Source organism: Ranitomeya imitator, chromosome 1 (assembly GCF_032444005.1).
Source record: "Ranitomeya imitator isolate aRanImi1 chromosome 1, aRanImi1.pri, whole genome shotgun sequence".
Classification (NCBI taxonomy): Eukaryota; Metazoa; Chordata; class Amphibia; order Anura; family Dendrobatidae; genus Ranitomeya; species Ranitomeya imitator.
The window spans coordinates 249,281,604-249,306,938 of record NC_091282.1 but is presented as its reverse complement, the minus strand read 5'-3'; the positions used below and the strand labels follow the sequence as shown (position 1 = coordinate 249,306,938).

Here is a 25,335-nt window from a genome sequence, read left to right as displayed (position 1 = left end):
CGGAAGTGACGTCCCGTATTCCGTGCTCCCAAAGCGGAAACACCTAACCACGGCGATCACATGTGGCATAGTGTGATAACCTAGCAACCCATAAAGGAACGCCCACCTCCAGAACCCGCCCACCAATGGAAACAGAGCCACATAGCACAATAGCCTCACACCCTGGGAAGGCACGCCTACAAAGTCCCCGCCCACATAAAGTGACAGGGCGGCGCAACACAATAGCCTAGCAATCCAGGGGAGGACGAATAGCTCTAATATATCCCGCCCATCACAAATGACAGAGCGCTAATAAACGCCCCGTCCATACCATAATGCCCTGATAAAAAGATATATTAATCTGGAAACCAAAACCGGTAAATAACGCCAGAGGGGCATACAACCATTATAATAGGACCCTGATGATTGGGTGCATCTTAAATATGGATACCCATTTGACCATACGCACGAGCGGCACCTAGTGGCCGCTAATGAGTGGTCAAATAGGATCTAGTATATATAACAAATATTCATATAAAGATAACAATAAAAATAGCCCCAAAGACAAAAATAATAAAATAAATAAATAGTGCAGTGAAACACACGTGCGAACGAGTGAACAAAATACAAATAATAAGGATAATATATTTTATTTAAATCAAAAGTAAATATTAAAAGCAATATGACGATTCCATCCAATATCCCAATCAGATCTAGATATCAAGGAGGACCTAGAAATTAAAAACAAGAAAGGAAAAAGAAAATATTAATAAAAACTTACAAATAAGCACTAAAAGACATTTGTTCATTAAGGCCATGGGGTGCCAAGGTATTCAATCTGTAGATCCACTTGGCTTCAATTTGGGCCAATCTTTTCTTAATGTCCCCACCTCTTGTGTTGAGTACAATATGGTCTATCCCTCTAACCCTTAATAAAGAGCTATCACACTGATGGAACAGCTTGAAATGTTTAGGCACAGTTTTGAGAGATTGAATGTCAATAGCTGTTTGAGCTGCTTTAATATCCAAAACGTGCTCCCTAACTCTTCTTCTTAGTTCCCTAGAAGTAAGACCAACATATTTCAATTCACAGGGACAACTAGCGCAGTAGATAACCGCAGTAGTCGTACAAGTGATAGGGTGGAGGATGTTATAGGTTTTATTCCCATCAGCACTAGAGAACACAGTACACCTTTCAACATTAGGGCATGCTACACAGGAGCCACAAGGGCGGCAGCCCCATTTGGGGCCCCGTGAGCCAAACGGATTATCATTCTTTTTGTTCACATAGTGACTATGTACTAACGAATCCCTAATGTTTGGTGACCTCCTATATGTTACAGCTGGTTTGGATGGAATATATTGCGCAAGAATGGGGTCCAATTGAAGGACCTTCCAATGTTTGTATAAAATATCCCTCACCTCATACCATCTGCAATTAAAGGTTTGAATATACCGTACCTTGTCATCGTTCCCATCTTCCAATCTCTGTTTATTCAGTGCTTGGGAACGGTCAGTACATCTTGCTCGCCAGTATGCCTGTTTGATGCATCGTGAGGAATATCCTCTTTCAGCAAATCTTGTACTCAAATCTCTACTTTGCCTCTCAAAAGAAGATTCATCAGAACAAATGCGTCGCATCCGTAGAAACTGTCCCACGGGTATGCCTTTAATGAGGCTTTGTTGATGCGATGAGGAAAAATGAAGAAGACTGTTTGTAGAGGTCGGTTTCCGGAACACGTCTGTATGTATAAATCCAAGTTCATCAACTTCTAAAAGAATATCCAAGAATTCCATGTTCGATCTTCCTGCTTTATATGTCAGACGTAGGTTCAAATTGTTGTCGTTCAAATGGCCCATAAAGATCTGTAATTCTTCAAAAGAACCCTGCCAAATAAACAAAATGTCATCAATGTATCTTCCCCAGTATTGCACTCTATCAACCAAGGGGAGAGGTTCAGTAATAAAAATCTTCCTCTCCCACAGCCCCAGGAACAAATTTGCATATGAGGGCGCAAAGGCCGCCCCCATTGCTGTTCCCTGGAGCTGTAGGAATAATTTCTCATTAAAAATAAAAAAATTATGAGTGAGTGCAAACTGGAGAAGATCCATGATAAATAAAGAAAACTCACCATCCTCACTGGACATCCTCAAGAATTGTTCAACAGCCGCAACGCCATCTTTGTGTATTATAGACGTGTATAAGGATTCGATGTCACAGGTGACCAGAATCATATTCTCTTCTAATTGTAGTCCATCCATTTTCCGGAGTACATCATTCGTGTCCTTGAGGTAGGATGGTAAAGTTTCTACCATGGGATGAAGAACAAAGTCAATTAGTTTGCATATTGGCTCTGTAAAACTGTTGTTCCCTGCCACAATCGGACGACCTGGTGGACATGACGCATTTTTATGTACTTTAGGGAGTACATAAAAAGTGGCAATAGTGGGGTATTCCACAGACAAATATTCCATTTGTTTCTTACTAATGATGGAAGCCTCCACTGCCTTCAAAAGAATGTCCCTAAGTTGTGCACAGAAGGACGACAGCGGATTAAAGGTTAATCTTCTGTAACACTTCACATCTTTTAACAATTTGTATACTTCCCTCTCGTACATATTACAAGGCCAAACAACGGTGTTACCACCTTTATCGGATGGTTTGATAACTATGTCCGTCCTAGAGGATAGCTCCTCAATGGCTTTTTTCTGTTCCAATGTACAATTATGACCATTCACCATCGTTGATACCTTCTTCAGGTCTTCACTCACAAGTTTGACAAATAAATCAATGTTGGCGCTCAATGTGAGAGGTGGAAACTTCTTGGACCTGGGGATCAAACTTTTAGGAAACTTACTTGAGGAAGTAGATGACTGTTCTTGTAGAAGTTCATTCAAGGCATTAAAGGCCTCAGTTTCTTCCTCTGTTTCAAAAATAGTTTCAGTGACGTCATTTGGATTTCTATGATGAAGTTTCTTTAGTAGTAGCTTTCGTGCGAACAAATGCAAATCTTTTACTGCTGAAAAAGGATCAAATTTAGCAGTCGGTGAAAAATTGAGCCCAAGATTCAAAACTTCCATTTGTGGACTTGTAAGACTAACATCAGACAGATTGATTACCTTATTGGAGGACGGATTGTTATTACCCATCTCAACCGGAGTCGTCCTTTTCCTGGGAGAAAATTGCGCCACATTCTTGCGTTTTGACACGAATGATGTACTCCGGAAAATGGATGGACTACAATTAGAAGAGAATATGATTCTGGTCACCTGTGACATCGAATCCTTATACACGTCTATAATACACAAAGATGGCGTTGCGGCTGTTGAACAATTCTTGAGGATGTCCAGTGAGGATGGTGAGTTTTCTTTATTTATCATGGATCTTCTCCAGTTTGCACTCACTCATAATTTTTTTATTTTTAATGAGAAATTTTTCCTACAGCTCCAGGGAACAGCAATGGGGGCGGCCTTTGCGCCCTCATATGCAAATTTGTTCCTGGGGCTGTGGGAGAGGAAGATTTTTATTACTGAACCTCTCCCCTTGGTTGATAGAGTGCAATACTGGGGAAGATACATTGATGACATTTTGTTTATTTGGCAGGGTTCTTTTGAAGAATTACAGATCTTTATGGGCCATTTGAACGACAACAATTTGAACCTACGTCTGACATATAAAGCAGGAAGATCGAACATGGAATTCTTGGATATTCTTTTAGAAGTTGATGAACTTGGATTTATACATACAGACGTGTTCCGGAAACCGACCTCTACAAACAGTCTTCTTCATTTTTCCTCATCGCATCAACAAAGCCTCATTAAAGGCATACCCGTGGGACAGTTTCTACGGATGCGACGCATTTGTTCTGATGAATCTTCTTTTGAGAGGCAAAGTAGAGATTTGAGTACAAGATTTGCTGAAAGAGGATATTCCTCACGATGCATCAAACAGGCATACTGGCGAGCAAGATGTACTGACCGTTCCCAAGCACTGAATAAACAGAGATTGGAAGATGGGAACGATGACAAGGTACGGTATATTCAAACCTTTAATTGCAGATGGTATGAGGTGAGGGATATTTTATACAAACATTGGAAGGTCCTTCAATTGGACCCCATTCTTGCGCAATATATTCCATCCAAACCAGCTGTAACATATAGGAGGTCACCAAACATTAGGGATTCGTTAGTACATAGTCACTATGTGAACAAAAAGAATGATAATCCGTTTGGCTCACGGGGCCCCAAATGGGGCTGCCGCCCTTGTGGCTCCTGTGTAGCATGCCCTAATGTTGAAAGGTGTACTGTGTTCTCTAGTGCTGATGGGAATAAAACCTATAACATCCTCCACCCTATCACTTGTACGACTACTGCGGTTATCTACTGCGCTAGTTGTCCCTGTGAATTGAAATATGTTGGTCTTACTTCTAGGGAACTAAGAAGAAGAGTTAGGGAGCACGTTTTGGATATTAAAGCAGCTCAAACAGCTATTGACATTCAATCTCTCAAAACTGTGCCTAAACATTTCAAGCTGTTCCATCAGTGTGATAGCTCTTTATTAAGGGTTAGAGGGATAGACCATATTGTACTCAACACAAGAGGTGGGGACATTAAGAAAAGATTGGCCCAAATTGAAGCCAAGTGGATCTACAGATTGAATACCTTGGCACCCCATGGCCTTAATGAACAAATGTCTTTTAGTGCTTATTTGTAAGTTTTTATTAATATTTTCTTTTTCCTTTCTTGTTTTTAATTTCTAGGTCCTCCTTGATATCTAGATCTGATTGGGATATTGGATGGAATCGTCATATTGCTTTTAATATTTACTTTTGATTTAAATAAAATATATTATCCTTATTATTTGTATTTTGTTCACTCGTTCGCACGTGTGTTTCACTGCACTATTTATTTATTTTATTATTTTTGTCTTTGGGGCTATTTTTATTGTTATCTTTATATGAATATTTGTTATATATACTAGATCCTATTTGACCACTCATTAGCGGCCACTAGGTGCCGCTCGTGCGTATGGTCAAATGGGTATCCATATTTAAGATGCACCCAATCATCAGGGTCCTATTATAATGGTTGTATGCCCCTCTGGCGTTATTTACCGGTTTTGGTTTCCAGATTAATATATCTTTTTATCAGGGCATTATGGTATGGACGGGGCGTTTATTAGCGCTCTGTCATTTGTGATGGGCGGGATATATTAGAGCTATGCGTCCTCCCCTGGATTGCTAGGCTATTGTGTTGCGCCGCCCTGTCACTTTATGTGGGCGGGGACTTTGTAGGCGTGCCTTCCCAGGGTGTGAGGCTATTGTGCTATGTGGCTCTGTTTCCATTGGTGGGCGGGTTCTGGAGGTGGGCGTTCCTTTATGGGTTGCTAGGTTATCACACTATGCCACATGTGATCGCCGTGGTTAGGTGTTTCCGCTTTGGGAGCACGGAATACGGGACGTCACTTCCGGTTTTACGGTGACTGTTCGGCGATAGTGTATCACATGTGGGTTTGTGTCATTGTGCTCCTATATAGGATCTGTCACTCGTAGACTATTTCCCACATCGGTTTGTGAGAGATTCGATTACTATTTATATATGCTAATTTGCACTCAGCATGTCTTCACTGTATACATATGCTAATTTGCACTCGGTATGTCACTTCCGGTTTTCGTCACACAATGCGCTCTATCTCTATGTAATCTTTAGTTTAATTACAGCGTTGTACTAGCTAACATGATCGATGTGTTTTTGATCATGTATTGTCCTTATTTGTAAAGCTTTTTAACCATATGTTTCCCCATGTGAATCTCTGTCACTTCCGGTTTCGCCGTATACTATGCTTTGTTTTGATGTCATTTTACCTATTACTATGTGTATATTGCTTCAGGATTTATATGAATGAGTGAAACACCTTATCCCATATATTTTTATATATATTTTTGTAGGGTTTATATATTTTTCATCTTTATTGCTCACATGATCATTTCTACTCCATTTGATTGGTGGGAGCTATGTTTATAACACACTCCATTTTCACTTTCTCTTCACTCCTTGAAAAAGCCACTTAGGCGAAACGTACGTTGGAGTCGGAGTCCTTGAGGGTTACAGATCAACTTGACACTGGTACTGATATTTTTTCCAGAGTTTTATGCACTGGTTTCACTTAGGTTAGACCACTTACTATGTATGCATATGCACTTTATTAAGGTAGATGGCCTATCTGGTGCCTTCTATTTTTTGCACTTTGGAGGGTCATATATTTTTTTTTTTTTTTTTAGTACCTTTTTTACTATATGGATCTGGTCTCCTTATTCATTATATTCTTTGTAATTTGCTGTAGTACTGTAAGTTGTTTTCCTTTGTGTATTTTATCTTTATCTTGTGTAATAAAATTATTTTTTATTAATTTTGTTATTCTTGCCGTATGTTCACTTTGATATTGGTTCTACATTTGATGGTGGACATTTATTCACTAGGGTGAATTTTTGTTGTGTATTGAAGTTCTTACTCGTCTGGGTAAATATTAATGCCAAAGTGCTTTTCTGCTTTTTTTCAAGATGGATCTCCGCTCCCTTGAGGCCAATTGGCTGGTACAGGCAGAAAATATGTTTAAAGGGGAACCGCCACAGAATACTACTAGCCATAGCATTATACGTGAGCTTAAAAGTAAAATTAAAAACTGTTTCCACCGTAGGATAAAAATTTGGTGGAACAAAATTTTCTTGGAAAATTATCTAAGTAAACATTTGATTCCTAGGGGCCTTCGGGTGCAATTATTCCCATCCTATGGGAGGGATGATGTGGGATTCTCATCAGCATGGGAGAATATCTGTAACGTTTGTTCAAACTCATTCTTAACGTTGATTGTAGATTTTAATTCTAAATCTCTACCTCTACTTGAAAAAGAAATTGATGACCTCCAGAGAGATCTCAATAAATTAATCACTCCTCTGGAGGCAGAGGGGTTTAAAAAGGAATTGGAAGATTTGCATTTGATCTGGGAGAAACAGATTAAGGATACAAAAACTAAAAAATATGCTAGAGATCTATCAGATAAAGAGAACAATAGGGTATATAAATGGAAATTCCCTTCACAAAGAACTAGAGCCAGAAGTACATCTGTGACATCCTCTACATCTTATGAATCGACAAGTTCAGGGACTCGGAAGATGTATAATACAAGGACACAAAAACGCAAGAATGTGGCGCAATTTTCTCCCAGGAAAAGGACGACTCCGGTTGAGATGGGTAATAACAATCCGTCCTCCAATAAGGTAATCAATCTGTCTGATGTTAGTCTTACAAGTCCACAAATGGAAGTTTTGAATCTTGGGCTCAATTTTTCACCGACTGCTAAATTTGATCCTTTTTCAGCAGTAAAAGATTTGCATTTGTTCGCACGAAAGCTACTACTAAAGAAACTTCATCATAGAAATCCAAATGACGTCACTGAAACTATTTTTGAAACAGAGGAAGAAACTGAGGCCTTTAATGCCTTGAATGAACTTCTACAAGAACAGTCATCTACTTCCTCAAGTAAGTTTCCTAAAAGTTTGATCCCCAGGTCCAAGAAGTTTCCACCTCTCACATTGAGCGCCAACATTGATTTATTTGTCAAACTTGTGAGTGAAGACCTGAAGAAGGTATCAACGATGGTGAATGGTCATAATTGTACATTGGAACAGAAAAAAGCCATTGAGGAGCTATCCTCTAGGACGGACATAGTTATCAAACCATCCGATAAAGGTGGTAACACCGTTGTTTGGCCTTGTAATATGTACGAGAGGGAAGTATACAAATTGTTAAAAGATGTGAAGTGTTACAGAAGATTAACCTTTAATCCGCTGTCGTCCTTCTGTGCACAACTTAGGGACATTCTTTTGAAGGCAGTGGAGGCTTCCATCATTAGTAAGAAACAAATGGAATATTTGTCTGTGGAATACCCCACTATTGCCACTTTTTATGTACTCCCTAAAGTACATAAAAATGCGTCATGTCCACCAGGTCGTCCGATTGTGGCAGGGAACAACAGTTTTACAGAGCCAATATGCAAACTAATTGACTTTGTTCTTCATCCCATGGTAGAAACTTTACCATCCTACCTCAAGGACACGAATGATGTACTCCGGAAAATGGATGGACTACAATTAGAAGAGAATATGATTCTGGTCACCTGTGACATCGAATCCTTATACACGTCTATAATACACAAAGATGGCGTTGCGGCTGTTGAACAATTCTTGAGGATGTCCAGTGAGGATGGTGAGTTTTCTTTATTTATCATGGATCTTCTCCAGTTTGCACTCACTCATAATTTTTTTATTTTTAATGAGAAATTATTCCTACAGCTCCAGGGAACAGCAATGGGGGCGGCCTTTGCGCCCTCATATGCAAATTTGTTCCTGGGGCTGTGGGAGAGGAAGATTTTTATTACTGAACCTCTCCCCTTGGTTGATAGAGTGCAATACTGGGGAAGATACATTGATGACATTTTGTTTATTTGGCAGGGTTCTTTTGAAGAATTACAGATCTTTATGGGCCATTTGAACGACAACAATTTGAACCTACGTCTGACATATAAAGCAGGAAGATCGAACATGGAATTCTTGGATATTCTTTTAGAAGTTGATGAACTTGGATTTATACATACAGACGTGTTCCGGAAACCGACCTCTACAAACAGTCTTCTTCATTTTTCCTCATCGCATCAACAAAGCCTCATTAAAGGCATACCCGTGGGACAGTTTCTACGGATGCGACGCATTTGTTCTGATGAATCTTCTTTTGAGAGGCAAAGTAGAGATTTGAGTACAAGATTTGCTGAAAGAGGATATTCCTCACGATGCATCAAACAGGCATACTGGCGAGCAAGATGTACTGACCGTTCCCAAGCACTGAATAAACAGAGATTGGAAGATGGGAACGATGACAAGGTACGGTATATTCAAACCTTTAATTGCAGATGGTATGAGGTGAGGGATATTTTATACAAACATTGGAAGGTCCTTCAATTGGACCCCATTCTTGCGCAATATATTCCATCCAAACCAGCTGTAACATATAGGAGGTCACCAAACATTAGGGATTCGTTAGTACATAGTCACTATGTGAACAAAAAGAATGATAATCCGTTTGGCTCACGGGGCCCCAAATGGGGCTGCCGCCCTTGTGGCTCCTGTGTAGCATGCCCTAATGTTGAAAGGTGTACTGTGTTCTCTAGTGCTGATGGGAATAAAACCTATAACATCCTCCACCCTATCACTTGTACGACTACTGCGGTTATCTACTGCGCTAGTTGTCCCTGTGAATTGAAATATGTTGGTCTTACTTCTAGGGAACTAAGAAGAAGAGTTAGGGAGCACGTTTTGGATATTAAAGCAGCTCAAACAGCTATTGACATTCAATCTCTCAAAACTGTGCCTAAACATTTCAAGCTGTTCCATCAGTGTGATAGCTCTTTATTAAGGGTTAGAGGGATAGACCATATTGTACTCAACACAAGAGGTGGGGACATTAAGAAAAGATTGGCCCAAATTGAAGCCAAGTGGATCTACAGATTGAATACCTTGGCACCCCATGGCCTTAATGAACAAATGTCTTTTAGTGCTTATTTGTAAGTTTTTATTAATATTTTCTTTTTCCTTTCTTGTTTTTAATTTCTAGGTCCTCCTTGATATCTAGATCTGATTGGGATATTGGATGGAATCGTCATATTGCTTTTAATATTTACTTTTGATTTAAATAAAATATATTATCCTTATTATTTGTATTTTGTTCACTCGTTCGCACGTGTGTTTCACTGCACTATTTATTTATTTTATTATTTTTGTCTTTGGGGCTATTTTTATTGTTATCTTTATATGAATATTTGTTATATATACTAGATCCTATTTGACCACTCATTAGCGGCCACTAGGTGCCGCTCGTGCGTATGGTCAAATGGGTATCCATATTTAAGATGCACCCAATCATCAGGGTCCTATTATAATGGTTGTATGCCCCTCTGGCGTTATTTACCGGTTTTGGTTTCCAGATTAATATATCTTTTTATCAGGGCATTATGGTATGGACGGGGCGTTTATTAGCGCTCTGTCATTTGTGATGGGCGGGATATATTAGAGCTATTCGTCCTCCCCTGGATTGCTAGGCTATTGTGTTGCGCCGCCCTGTCACTTTATGTGGGCGGGGACTTTGTAGGCGTGCCTTCCCAGGGTGTGAGGCTATTGTGCTATGTGGCTCTGTTTCCATTGGTGGGCGGGTTCTGGAGGTGGGCGTTCCTTTATGGGTTGCTAGGTTATCACACTATGCCACATGTGATCGCCGTGGTTAGGTGTTTCCGCTTTGGGAGCACGGAATACGGGACGTCACTTCCGGTTTTACGGTGACTGTTCGGCGATAGTGTATCACATGTGGGTTTGTGTCATTGTGCTCCTATATAGGATCTGTCACTCGTAGACTATTTCCCACATCGGTTTGTGAGAGATTCGATTACTATTTATATATGCTAATTTGCACTCAGCATGTCTTCACTGTATACATATGCTAATTTGCACTCGGTATGTCACTTCCGGTTTTCGTCACACAATGCGCTCTATCTCTATGTAATCTTTAGTTTAATTACAGCGTTGTACTAGCTAACATGATCGATGTGTTTTTGATCATGTATTGTCCTTATTTGTAAAGCTTTTTAACCATATGTTTCCCCATGTGAATCTCTGTCACTTCCGGTTTCGCCGTATACTATGCTTTGTTTTGATGTCATTTTACCTATTACTATGTGTATATTGCTTCAGGATTTATATGAATGAGTGAAACACCTTATCCCATATATTTTTATATATATTTTTGTAGGGTTTATATATTTTTCATCTTTATTGCTCACATGATCATTTCTACTCCATTTGATTGGTGGGAGCTATGTTTATAACACACTCCATTTTCACTTTCTCTTCACTCCTTGAAAAAGCCACTTAGGCGAAACGTACGTTGGAGTCGGAGTCCTTGAGGGTTACAGATCAACTTGACACTGGTACTGATATTTTTTCCAGAGTTTTATGCACTGGTTTCACTTAGGTTAGACCACTTACTATGTATGCATATGCACTTTATTAAGGTAGATGGCCTATCTGGTGCCTTCTATTTTTTGCACTTTGGAGGGTCATATATTTTTTTTTTTTTTAGTACCTTTTTTACTATATGGATCTGGTCTCCTTATTCATTATATTCTTTGTAATTTGCTGTAGTACTGTAAGTTGTTTTCCTTTGTGTATTTTATCTTTATCTTGTGTAATAAAATTATTTTTTATTAATTTTGTTATTCTTGCCGTATGTTCACTTTGATATTGGTTCTACATGTGGCTAATTGCCAAGGGGTTCCGATGTAGCTCAGTGCTGTGAGGGGCCTATGACAGAAAATACCCAAAAGTGACACCATTCTAAAAACTGCACCCCTCAATGTGCTCAAAACCACATTCAAGAAGTTATTAATCCTTCAGGTGCTTCACAGGAATTTTTGCAACGTGGAAGGAGAAAAAAAAAAAAACTGAACATTTATCTTTCTTTCACAAAAAAAAAAAAAATGTACTTTAGACCTAAGTTTCTTTATTTTCACAAGGGTAATAGGAGAACCAAACCCAAATATTTGTTGTGCAATTTCTTCTTATAACGACGATACCATATATGTGGGGGAAAAGTACGGTTTGGGCGCACGGCAGGGAAGGAGTACAGTTTGACTTTTTGAAAGCAAAATTGGCATCCGCTCTCGATTCCAGCCATGTCTCGTTGGAGAGCCCCTGATGTCCCTAAAGAGTGGCAAACCCCACAAGTGATACCATTTTGGAAACTAAACCCTTCAAGGAATGCATCTAGATGTATGGTGAGCACCTTGAACCCCCCAGTGCTTCACAGAATTTTACAACATTGATCTGTGAACATGAAAATACATATATTTTCCCCACAAAAATGCTGTTTTAGCCCGATATGTTTCCATTTTCACAAGGATACCAAGAGAAAATAAACACCCAAATTTGTTGTGAAATTTCTCCTGAGTACTGAGTTATCCCATATGTGGTCAAAAACTACTTTTGAGGAACAGTGCAAAGCTCAGAAGGGAAGAAGCGCCATATTGGAGTTCACATTTTGCTGGAATGGTTTAAGGGTGCCATGTCACATTGGCAAGGCCCCTGAGGTGACAGAACAGCAGAAACTCCTCATATGCGAACTCATCGCCCAATTTTACATTTTCACACAGGAAGTGGGTAAAAATGGCACCAAAATATGTCCCACAATTTCTGCTGAATGTGGAAATACCCCATATGTGGCTGTACAGTACTGCTTAGCCATATGGCGAGACTTGAGAGGGACGGAGCGCTATTTGCCTACTGGAGCAGATTTTCCTAGAATAGTTTGCAGACTCCATACACAGAGCCCCTAAGTGCTACAAAAGCAGAATCCCCCCTCAAGTGACCCCATTTTGTAAATTACACCCTTTTGTGATTTTATATACAGGGGTGACCATTTTGACTCCAGAGTTAAAATTGGAAACTTATGTTGTAGTGCCTAATACGTTGTAATACCCAGCTCATGCTTCTGGAGACATGCACCCGTAAATTTGGCAGGCTCTCATCACTACAGAAATGCCAAACATGTGGACGCTAAATGTGTAAAAAAATTTTTGGGGGGACGAGAAGCAATTAACAGCTATTACTCCCTTCCGGTGCGGGAGCTGTTCCAGGGGTGTCGGCATTGGCTCTCCAATAACAATGTCATGTGACCTCCTTCCAACATATTTGGCATATGGAGGAAGTCAGAGCTACAACTGTTCAATCACTTCCTCTGGATGTCCGATTTATCAGAAGCAAGGGAGAGGGAAGTCCCCACTGATTAGGCGCAGGGATAACGTAACATACCGTATTTTTCGGACTACAAGACGCACTTTTTCCCCCAAAAAAAGGGGGGAAAATGGGGGGTGCGTCTAATAGTCGCAATGCAGGCTTACCGTGGCGGCAGAGGTGCGGTGGCAGAGGTGCGGCGGCAGAGGTGCGGCGGCAGAGGAGGCGCAGTAAGCGGGGTCCCTTTCTCCGGTGAGGTGATGCAGCAGCCCGGTATGCGGCAGAGCCGGGTGAATCCTGTTGTTATCGGTGGTGGCGGCCATTTTCCTGAGGCCGCGCGTGCGCAGATGGAGCGCTCTGCTTCCCGGGGCTTCAGGAAAATGGCCGCTGCGATGTTCATCTGCGCATGCGCGGCCTCCCGCGGCCATTTTCCTGAAGCCCCGGGAAGAAGAGCGCTTCATCTGCACACGCGCGGCCTCAGGAAGATGGCCGCGCCCACCGATAACAACAGGATTCACCCGGCTCTGCTGCTTACCGGGCTGCTGCATCACCATACCGGGGAAAGGGACCCTGCTTACTGCGCCTCCTCTGCCACCGCACCTCTGCCGCCACGGTAAGCCTTCATTGCCTGCACGGTAAGCCTGGGACCCCTCTCACTGCACCTCCTCATCCCAGCACCTCCTCATCCCAGCACCTCCTCATCCCAGCACCTCCTCATCCCAGCATCACCCCACCTCTGCCGACACCTTGCCTCCTGTGACCCTGCTCTGCCACCGCCAGCCCTCAGGTAAGATACTGTAAATTCGGACAATAAGACGGACCCCCATCTTATAAAAAATCTTTTTTTCTGCAATTTTCACCCCAAATTTGGGGTGCGTCTTATGGTCCGGTGCGTCTTATAGTCCGAAAAATACGGTAACATCTTGGAAGCCCCAGAAGATCCAGCTCTGATAAACGCTGGAATGGTGCCAGCAACGGAGGCGAGTATTGTTGTTATTTTATAAGGAAAGAACAAGGTGATTGAGAAGGGGTTGTCCGAGTGGCGGACAACCTCTTTAAGAATTCAATTGAAAAAAAAAAAAGTCTGAGTGAAGAAGATGCCTGTCACGGAGAAACCGCAACAGAGGGGTTAGAAGATCGCAGCGTCTGGTCACAAAATCTTTCACCGATTACCGTACAATTGCTTCACCTTCCTATTAAACATTACAGGTTTTCCTTGTTGAATCAGTTCCATTGAGCTCCTGGAGCTCTCCATCCTGAATTGCTTCAGCTGTTCTATGGGGGCCATATGAATATGACTTTCATCCAGTCATCCACAGTCCACGATTGCTTTTCCTTAGCCCATTGTAACCTTGTTTTCTTTGTTTAGGTGTTAATGATGGCTTTCGTTTAGCTTTTCTGCATGTAAATCCCATTTCCTTTAGGAGGTTTCTTACAGTTCGGTCACAGACGTTGACTTCAGTTTCCACCCATTCGTTCCTTGTTTGTTTTGTTGTGCATTTCCTGTTTTGCAGACATATTGCTTTAAGTTTCCAGTTTTGACGCTTTGATGTCTTCCTTGGTCTACCAGTATGTTTGCCGTTAACAACCTTCCCATGTTTGTATTTGGACCAGATTTTAGACACAGCTGACTTAACAATCAACATCTTTTGCAACATTGTGTGATGATTTACCCTCTTAAGAGTTTGATAATCCTCTCCTTTATTTCAATTGACTTCTCTCCTGTTGGAGCCATGATTCATGTTGCACCAAGTGGACTGACAGCTCTCCAAGGTGTGATCACTTCTTTTTTAGATGCAAACTAATGAGCAGATCTAATTTGATACAGGTGTTATTTTTGGATATGAAAATTTAGAGGGCGATTCCATAATTTTTCCCCTATGCTTGGTTAAAAAAAGCAACAATTACTGAGTACGACATTTTTTGTTCTTGATTTCTTTTAGGGTATGTGCAGACGTTGCGGATTTGCCTGTGGATCCGCAGCGGATTGGACGCTGCGGATTCTCAGCAGTTTTCCATCCGGTTTACAGTACCGTGTAAACCTATGGAAAACAAAATAAACAGTGCACATGCTGCGGAAAATTCTGTGCGGAAACGCTGCGGTTTATTTTCCGCAGCATGTCAATTCTTTGTGTGGATTCCGCAGCGTTTTACACCTGCTCGTCAATAGGAATCCGCAGGTGTTAAAATGAAGGTGAAATCCGCACTAAAAAACATGGTAAATCCACGGATTTTTCAAAAACTGAGCAGAAAAATCCGTACAGAAATCCGCAACGTGGGTACATAGCCTTAGTGTTTCTTAAAGCCAGAAAGTTGCCATTTGAAATGACTTTAGTTTTGTGCCATGTCTGTGATCTGCTTTTTTCCTACAAAATTAAATAACTGAATGAACATCCTCCAAGGCCGGTGATTACATAATTTTTGCCAGGGGTTATATATGCTCTCCACTGGCACTTGGGAATTGTCAGTGATAGTTCTACTTCCTGGTTAGGTGTTGGAAGTTGTTCAGGAGATTTCTGTGTGGAGTTGGTTTGCATATTTATCCTCATCCTCTCCTATTTGGTTTCTTCTATCTATTCCTCCCCTGTGTGCCACTCTGTTTTGGGAGTATATTTGTACAACTGTAGTTTTCTTTCATCCCTATCTAGCTTAATCCTACACACTTCAGCCTCACACCTTCCTGGGTGTGGGAGGGAACAGATAAGGTTAATAATAGGAGAATAGCAAGGTATGCAATTCCAGCATCTCCACGTTTAGGGGTAATCTGGGGACAGGGATAGATTAGGGATCTTCCTACTTCGAGCGATCAGGTAGGCGCCCACAGTCCCTACGTGACGATACCAGCTCTCAATTGAAACCAATTACGCCCCATTTCAGACTCTACCTTCCTCTTCAGTGGCAGGAATTTCGAGTCAGAGGGATTAACCTGATACATTTGGGTTCATGTGAGGGCAATATTAAGAAGAGATTGGCTCAAATTGAACACAAGTGGATTACTGTGTTAAAGACATTACCACCACATGGCTTGTGTGAACAGTTGTGTTTTGCTTGCTTTCTTTAGAGCTCTTAGCTCTCATGTAGTATTAGATTGCCGTTTCATTCTTTCATCTGTCTCATTGATATGCCTTTAATTACGGTATGCAAAAAAAAATTTTGTTAGGCCCTTTTTTCTATATTACCTTTGATTAATTGAGACATTCTGCATAAGCGATGTTTGAATTTTTGTCCTCTTTTTTTTTTATTATTATCTTTTCCACATGCATCTCCCTTGCTTTTTCTATCACATAGAAAAACTATGTTTAGCCCCTCTGGAACACTGCAGCATTTCTGAGTAAAATGTGCAATCGTACGGCCAGACACTGATTCATATTGCACAAGATTTGGGCCGTATGAATCTACTGACAAAAAAATGCCCTGAAAATAAAATATTAATTATTATGCAGATGGCAGGGAACGCTGAAGTGAGTAGAGAATAAGTTACCGTATTTTTCGGTCTACAGGAGGCATTTTTTTCCTCCAAAGAGGCGGGGTGTGTGTGTGTGTGTGTGTGTGTGTGTGTGTGTGTGTGTGTGTGTGTGTGTGTGTGTCCACGCCCACTCGGCATAGCAGGCACAGGCCACACCTAGCTCCATCGTGTCTAGAATGGAGTTGCTCCTGTGAGGCATGACGTCAATGGAAAGGGAGGAGCCTCATGGATAGAGATGTGAGGGGCAAAATGAGAGAAGTGAGGTGCTGCTGCAGCATGAGGCTGTGTATAGAGAGGAGTGAGGCGCTGCAGGTGGAGGCTGTGTATAAGGCCACATTCACACGTTCAGTATTTGGTCAGTATTTTACCTCAGTATTTATAAGACAAAACCTCGAGTGGGAGAAAAATACAGAAGTGGTGACGTGTTTCTAAAACTTTTCCTCTGATTGTTTTACTCCGTTTTAGCTTAAATATACTGAGGTAAAAATACCGACATAATAACGTGTGAACGAGGTCTAATACAGGAGATGACATACAGGTATATACTATATACAGGGGAGATGACATACAGGTATATACTGAGGGGAAAATGATAGGTGTGAGGTCAAAATGACAGGTGTTAGGGGGGAAAATGAGAGGAGTGAGGTGCTATAACCAACCACAGTTAGTTACTATGTATGTATGTATGTATGTATGTATGTATGTATGTATGTATGTATGTATGTATATATATATATATATATATATATATATATATATACACACATATATATACACAAAAACACAAAAAAATAAAGGGAACACTTAAAACAACAGAATATAACTCCAAGTGAATCAAACTTCTGTGAAATCAAACTGTCCACTTAAGAAGCAACACTGTTTGACAATCAATTTCACATGCTGTTGTGCAAATGGAATAGACTACAGATGGAAATTATTGGCAATTATCTAGACACTCAATAAAGGAATGGTTCTGCAGGTGGGGACCACAGACCCCATCTCAGTACCAATGCTTTCTGGCTGATGTTTTCGTCACTTTTGAATGTTGGTTGTGCTTTCACACTCGTGGTAGCATGAGACGGACTCTACAACCCACACAAGTGGTTCAGGTAGTGCAGCTCATCCAGGATGGCACATCAATGCAAGCTGTGGCAAGAAGGTTTGCTGTGTCTGTCAACGTAGTGTACAGAGGCTGGAGGCGCTACCAGGAGACAGGCCAGTACACCAGGAGACGTGGAGGGGCAGTAGGAGGGCAACACAGTAGCAGGACCGCTACCTCAGCCTTTGTGCAAGGAGGAACAGGAGGAGCACTGTCAGAGCCCTGCAAAATGACCTCCAGCAGGCCACAAATGTGCATGTGTCTGCACAAATGGTTAGAAACAGACTCCATGAGGATGGTCTGGGTGCCCGATGTCCACAGATAGGGGTTGTGCTCACAGCCCAACACCATTTGTCACAGAACACCAGGATTAGCAAATTCGCCACTGGCGCCCTGTACTCTTCACAGATGAAAGCAGGTTCACACTGAGCACATGTGGCAGAGTCTGGAGATGCCGTGGATAGCGATTTGCTGCCTTTAACATCACCGGTTTGGCAGTGGGTCAGTAATGGTGTGGGGTGGCATTTCTTTGGAGGGCCGCACAGAGCTTCATGTGCTCGTCAGAGGTAGCATGACTGCCATTACGGTAGGTGATGAGATCCTCAGACCCCATGTGAGACCATATGCTGGTGCGATTGGCCCTGGGTTTCTCCTAATGCAGGACAATGCCAGACCTCATGTGGCTTGAGTGTGTCAGCAGTTCCTGCATGATGAAGGCATTGAAGCTATGGACTGGCCCGCCCGTTCCCCAGACCCGAATCCGACTGAATACATCTGGGACATCATGTCTCGCACCATCCACCAACGTCACGTTGCACCACAGACTGTCCAGGAGTTGGCGGATGCTTTAGTCCAGGTCTGGGAGGAGATCCTTCAGGAGACCATCCACCGCCTCATCAGGAGCATGCCCTGGCATTGTAGGGAGGTCATACAGGCACGTGGAGGCCACACACACTACTGAGCATCATTTCCTTGTCTTGAGGCATTTCCACTGATGTTGGATCAGCCTGTAACTTCATTTTCCACTTTGATTTTGAGCATCATTCCAACTCCAGACCTCCGTGGGATATTAGTGGTGATTTACATTGATAAGTTTTAGGTTATATTGTTCTCAACACATTCTAATATGTAATGAATAAAGATTTACAACTGGAATAGTTAATTCAGTGATATCTAGGATGTGGGATTTTAGTGCTACCTTTATTTTTTTGATAGATAGATAATTTTTTTTTTTTAAATAGCCTGAAGACGCTGCTGGGATGTTGGAGTTGAAACGCGTTGTTTGATCCTGTAACTCCTAAATAAACAATTATATTTGATTTACACGTGAATCTTGTGACGGAAGCGCCGACAACAATCTGGGTATGTCTATTGATTGCTTTCACCACGGTTGTCTGAAGCCTCCCATGAGCCCAGCTGGTCGAGCTGCAGTCCGCCTCCTCGGGATTCCGGTGGGATCCTGTCTATGCCTCATTTCGCCTGTTTCTGGCGAGTGCAACTATTATAGCATACAATTTACAAACAGTTTTTACTACAGTTAGATCGTGCGCGGCATTTGTTTCCCTTTTTTCTCCCTATCTCTTAGGGTCAGTTTGAATTCCCATACAAGAAATTTCCACCACAGATGTTAAAATCTGATCCACTTGCGTGCTAAATGATTCTGCTGCAGATTTTCCATACAGAGATAGCCAACCGGATAATCGGGATAACCTCAACTCTGAAATGTCCCACCATCACCACATAATTGACACGTGTGACAAGACCGACATGCTGTCCATGGTGCTGAGATAGGGCAGGACATTTCCACTCATTGGGTTACTCACATCTGCCTCTCCAGGAACACAAAAACTATTGTGAAGCCACTGAATACATTTGGCCATTTTCTAAATCAGGCCGTAATCACACATACGCGAGATACGGCCGAGTCTCGCAGGTGAAAACCCAATTCTGGCATCGGCACTCTGGAGCAGAGTGTGCAGCCGCACAGCAATACATGGAGCTGCACGCTCCGCTCTGGAGTGCCGGCGCCAGAGCTGGATTTTCACCTGCGAGACTCGGCCGTATCTCGCGTATGTGTGATCCCGGCCTTAATGCGAGACCAGATCAGCCTTGGAATACTTTAATTCTTACACAGCTATTAACATTTGTCTCTAAATCATTTATCACTGCGGGATCGTCTGAATGTATGATTTTTAAAGAGGTTTTCTCAATCTTCGATGGCTAAAAGAGCAAAGATCTTGTAAAACGTGCAACTTTGCAATTCAGTTGCTATTAAAGAGCCTCGCTATTCTCAAGAAAATATGGATTTTTAATTCTATTGTATTCTGCTTGTTGCCTTGGTTACCTGCCACCATTGCAGCCTATCTGCAGTGGCCGGTCTCCAAGGCAAAAAGCACACAAGCACTACAGTGTCACTCCGCTCGTCTACTGCCACATCGATGAATCAGGAGCCCACCACCCAAAGCAAGCAAGAAGATAGGAGGCTGGTGGGCAGCGCACTCATGTTCAACAAGATGAAACTCCTTCCCCCGATAAGGCTTCTTTCACACTTCAGTTGTTTGGCGTCAGTCTGCTCCGACATCGTGACGGATCCGTCACAATTGTTGAGAAAACTGTTCTAACGGATCCGTTTTTTTGACGCATCCGTGTATCTGGGAAAAGTATCTACTTTTTGGAGCATGCTCAATTGAAAAAGCGGATTGGGGTGACGGATCCGCCAAATGACGGTCGCGACGGATCCGTCGCCCTTAGGCGGCCATTCTAGGAAATGGCGGACATGACGGATCCGTCATGAACCGCCATTTCAGCATAGACAAAATACGTTGCAATGTCCGTCAATGTCTAGATAACATCCGCCAAATTTCAACGAATCCGTCACATGGTGGATGGAACGGACGACCATCCGCCACAATCCTTCGCTAATGCAAGTCTATGGGAAAATAGCGGATCCGCCAAAAAAAAAAAAAAAAATGGCGGATCCGCTATTTGATGAAAACGGCGGATTCAAACTGACGCCAAAAGACTGAAGTGTGAAAGAGGCCTAAGATAAACAAAAACACTGGACAAAGCAAATAATATATGTTGAACTAGTAAACAAATAAATATCTAGTGACAAGAAGTAAATGACATATGATTGATAGAATAAAAATGGTGGACCATTCGGGATTAATCAGAATAACCAATAAAGAGCAAAAAAAAACAAAAAGCACCGAACTTGGTCATAATAGAGCCCAAGCCATGGGCGGAAAATTAGAAAATGCTTTATTGAGTGAATGGCAACATAATGGCACAACAAAAAGCGGGAGCCCACACTAAATAGAATACATGAAATGCATAAATACACAAAGATTAAAATGGCATAGTGTGAACAACCAAGAAAACAGATTATGTGAACATGTGTTGTCATGGAGGGGTAACCATAGCCAGTCAGAGTGTATACAGCGGCCGTAAGCATGGCTGGTCAGAGTATAGGAAACATAGCCAGTCAGAGTGTATACAGCGGCCCTAAGCATGGCTGGTCAGAGTATAGGAAACATAGCCAGTCAGAGTGTATACAGTGGCCCTAAGCATGGCTGGTCAGAGTATAGGAAACATAGCCAGTCAGAGTGTATACAGTGGCCCTAAGCATGGCTGGTCAGAGTATAGGAAACATAGCCAGTCAGAGTGTATACAGCGGCCCTAAGCATGGCTGGTCAGAATATATGAAACATAGCCAGTCAGAGTGTATACAGCGGCCCTAAGCATGGCTGGTCAGAGTATAGGAAACATAGCCAGTCAGAGTGTATACAGCGGCCCTAAGCATGGCTGGTCAGAATATATGAAACATAGCCAGTCAGAGCATATGCAGCGGCCGTAAGCATGGCTGGTCAGAGTATAGGAAACATAGCCAGTCAGAGTGTATACAGCGGCCCTAAGCATGGCTGGTCAGAATATATGAAACATAGCCAGTCAGAGTGTATACAGCGGCCCCAAGCATGGCTGGTCAGAGTATAGGAAACATAGCCAGTCAGAGTGTATACAGCGGCCCTAAGCATGGCTGGTCAGAGTACAGGAAACATAGCCAGAGTGTATATAGCGGCCCCAAGCATGGCTGGTCAGAGTATAGGAAACATAGCCAGAGTGTATACAGCGGCCCTAAGCATGGCTGGTCAGAGTATAGGAAACATAGCCAGAGTGTATACAGCGGCCCTAAGCATGGCTGGTCAGAGTATAGGAAACATAGCCAGAGTGTATACAGCGGCCCTAAGCATGGCTGGTCAGAGTATAGGAAACATAGCCAGAGTGTATACAGCGGCCCTAAGCATGGCTGGTCAGAGTATAGGAAACATAGCCAGAGTGTATACAGCGGCCCTAAGCATGGCTGGTCAGAGTACAGGAAACATAGCCAGAGTGTATACAGCGGCCCCACGCATGGCTGGTCAGAGTACAGGAAACATAGCCAGAGTGTATACAGCGGCCCTAAGCATGGCTGGTCAGAGTATAGGAAGCATAGCCAGTCAGAATATAAAGTATACAATGACCCTAGATATTAAAGTATGGAGAAGGGATTAACTTCTACTCCATACTTTAATATCTAGGGTCATTGTATACTTTATATTCTGACTGGCTATGTTTCCTGTACTCTGACCAGCCATGCTTAGGGCCGCTGTATACACTCTGGTTATGTTTCCTGTACTCTGACCAGCCATGCTTAGTGCCGCTGTATACACTCTGACTGGCTATGTTTCATACATTCTGACCAGCCATGCTTAGGGCCGCTGTATACCCTCTGACTGGCTATGCTTCCTATACTCTGACCAGCCATGCTTAGGGCCGCTGTATACACTCTGGTTATGTTTCCTGTACTCTGACCAGCCATGCTTAGGGCCGCTGTATACACTCTGACTGGCTATGTTTCATACATTCTGACCAGCCATGCTTAGGGCCGCTGTATACACTCTGGTTATGTTTCCTGTACTCTGACCAGCCATGCTTAGTGCCGCTGTATACACTCTGACTGGCTATGTTTCATACATTCTGACCAGCCATGCTTAGTGCCGCTGTATACACTCTGACTGGCTATGTTTCATACATTCTGACCAGCCATGCTTAGGGCCGCTGTATACCCTCTGACTGGCTATGTTTCATATATTCTGACCAGCCATGCTTAGGGCCGCTGTATACCCTCTGACTGGCTATGTTTCATATACTCTGACCAGCCATGCTTAGGGCCTCTGTATACACTCTGACTGGCTATGTTTCATATATTCTGACCAGCCATGCTTAGGGCCGCTGTATACCCTCTGACTGGCTATGCTTCCTATACTCTGACCAGCCATGCTTAGGGCCGCTGTATACACTCTGGCTATGCTTCCTATACTCTGACCAGCCATGCTTAGGGCCGCTGTATACACTCTGGTTATGTTTCCTGTACTCTGACCAGCCATGCTTAGGGCCGCTGTATACACTCTGACTGGCTATGTTTCATATATTCTGACCAGCCATGCTTAGGGCCGCTGTATACACTCTGACTGGCTATGTTTCATATATTCTGACCAGCCATGCTTGGGGCCGCTGTATACCCTCTGACTGGCTATGTTTCATATACTCTGACCAGCCATGCTTAGTGCCGCTGTATACACTCTGACTGGCTATGTTTCATATATTCTGACCAGCCATGCTTAGAGCCGCTGTATACACTCTGACTGGCTATGGTTACCCCTCTATGACAACACGTTAGTGTTGGCACCCGTTTTTTGTTGTGCCATTATATAAAGCATTTTCTAATTTTCTGTCCATTACTTGGACTCTATAGGTGTTTTTTTATTCTTTATTGGTTTTCCTCTGCCTGATAAATAGAATGGAGGTCCCAAGCCATTAGTTCCAAAGGCGTTTGATGGAGTGGAGGTCACACATACGCAGTGTCTATGATGGCGATAGAGTATTGCGCTCAATTATTATATATTGCCTATATAATGCCATCATATTTTGCAGCACTTTAAAGACTGTCCCCACTGGGGCTCACAATCAGGTACGGACTGGGGCTAAAATTCAGCCCTGGCATTTGAAATCCCACAGGCCCATGTTGTCCCCTGCTCCCATGAACCCAATGGGATATATCACTAATATTACCCTGGATGGAGGAAAGGAAGATTTTCTACAAGACCAATATTTCTAATGATACCAGTGGCCTGCTGGGGTAAGTGACGGAGTCAGCAACTTTGCGCTCCATCACAACTCTTAACAGTACGGGTGTCTTGAGAACAACGATTCTGTTAATAATGTAGCAGACAAGGCAGCCCATGACCAGACAGGCCCTTCTGGCATTTGCCAGAATTGCCAGATGGCCAGTCCGGCCCTGCTCACAATATAAATTCCCTATCTGTATATCCTTGGAGTGTGGGAGGAAACCAGATAATGCAAATCCCACGTCAACACGTGGAGAACATACAAACACCTTGCAGATGTTGTCCTTGGTGAGATTTTAACCCAGGACCGCAAAGCAACAGTGCTAACCACCGAGCCACCGTTGTGCCCATCTCTATCAGCCTCCAGACATTTAATGGGGGCACTGTGCATGCTTGATCACTGCTTGGGACCACATTTTAGTGATCGGTGGGACTTTGATGGCTTATCCTTGGGATCGGAGGGGATATGACAACTAGCCCCTCCGCCGATCAGATGCTCAGTGGCCGTGGTCCGCTGCTGTATATCTGCATCCTATTTATTAGAATATAAGGCTGACCGCGGCCACTATACAGAGCGCCATCCGCTGCAGACACCGGGCACAGCTGATCGCCGGGGTGTCTGACCTCTACTGACCAGACCTAAGGATAAGCCAATGTTACACTCACAGACAAGCCCTTTAAAGGGATTTTCCAGGCTAAATGTACCTTTCTACAGCTGATTAGTATGCCGCATGCACAGCTTCCAACATAAAGGTTTATCTAATATTCTTTGGACACATTGGAAAACCATAATAACCCATTAGGCCAGTGTGTACAATGTGCCATGCACCCAAGTCATGCAGTCTGCGGCCACTCGGGCACATACAATAATGGCCACCAACCTGGGTGGCATCTCTCCGTGTGAGAGAGGACGGGGCTCCCCGGGACCTGCGGTGACGTCACTGAGCCCCCAATATCAGGGCTGACCCCTCCGATCATGGCAGGGGCACATGACCTCCGGACACCCCGTGATCTGGGGACTACACACTGATCCGCGGCCGCATGATCCCCGCCTGACAGCCGGGAAGCGGAGCTGCTTTACGTTACCTTCATGACACCGTCCGCTTTGCGCTCCCAACCGACCCGGTCTCTGACACAGAACCATCAGTCGCCACCGTTACATGTAAAATCCACCGTTAGATGACATCACTGTCACGTGTCCGGGGACAGGTGTGACGTCACTGGGGCACGTGACCACGCTCTGACAGGCGAGAGAGACATGACTGGACGTGCTTCAGCACAGGGCGCAGCTGTGCGCATGTGCCAGGGCTGAGCGCGGACCCTTCAATGACAGTAAAATGTCTTCTACTGTTTGCCGCCGCTGCTTTACAGCTGCAATCATTTTACCGTGAATTTATGTCCAACAGCTTTTTAAACCAGGGTAAACTGTATGCAAAACAGGTCCTGCCCCCTGAGCTCACTGATCGGCTGCAGCGCTGCTGAGGTGACACCAATGCTGCAGACAATACCGGACATCGGGAGCTGTGGCCGAGACTCAGCGCTGGACCCGGGGAGGGTAAGCAACGCATTGCACCCCAACCTTTACAGAGGTTTGTCATGTCCCTTTCCACACCGGGGGGCACAGTAGCTTTGAGGGGCATTCAATGGAAAACAAAGAGCATATGCAAAAGGAAGACTGCACATCCCAGAAATGAAGACAAAAATACAACACACTGATTAACCCCTTCACCCCAAAGCCTGTTTCACCTAAGTGACAGGGCCAATTTTTACACTTCTGACCACTGTCACTTT

At 43.2% G+C, this 25,335-nt stretch overlaps 1 protein-coding gene across 1 annotated transcript in view; it reads right to left on the bottom strand.

Moving 5' to 3' along the window:
- RNF34 (ring finger protein 34) overlaps positions 1-24,760 on the bottom strand; it is a 71,401-nt gene extending 46,641 nt beyond the window's left edge. The window contains exon 1 of the mRNA XM_069755431.1: positions 24,631-24,760. Coding sequence (XP_069611532.1) covers positions 24,631-24,636 — 6 coding nt within the window. The 5' untranslated portion in view covers positions 24,637-24,760. The remainder of the gene's footprint in view (positions 1-24,630) is intronic.
- Positions 24,761-25,335: the final 575 nt, after the last annotated feature.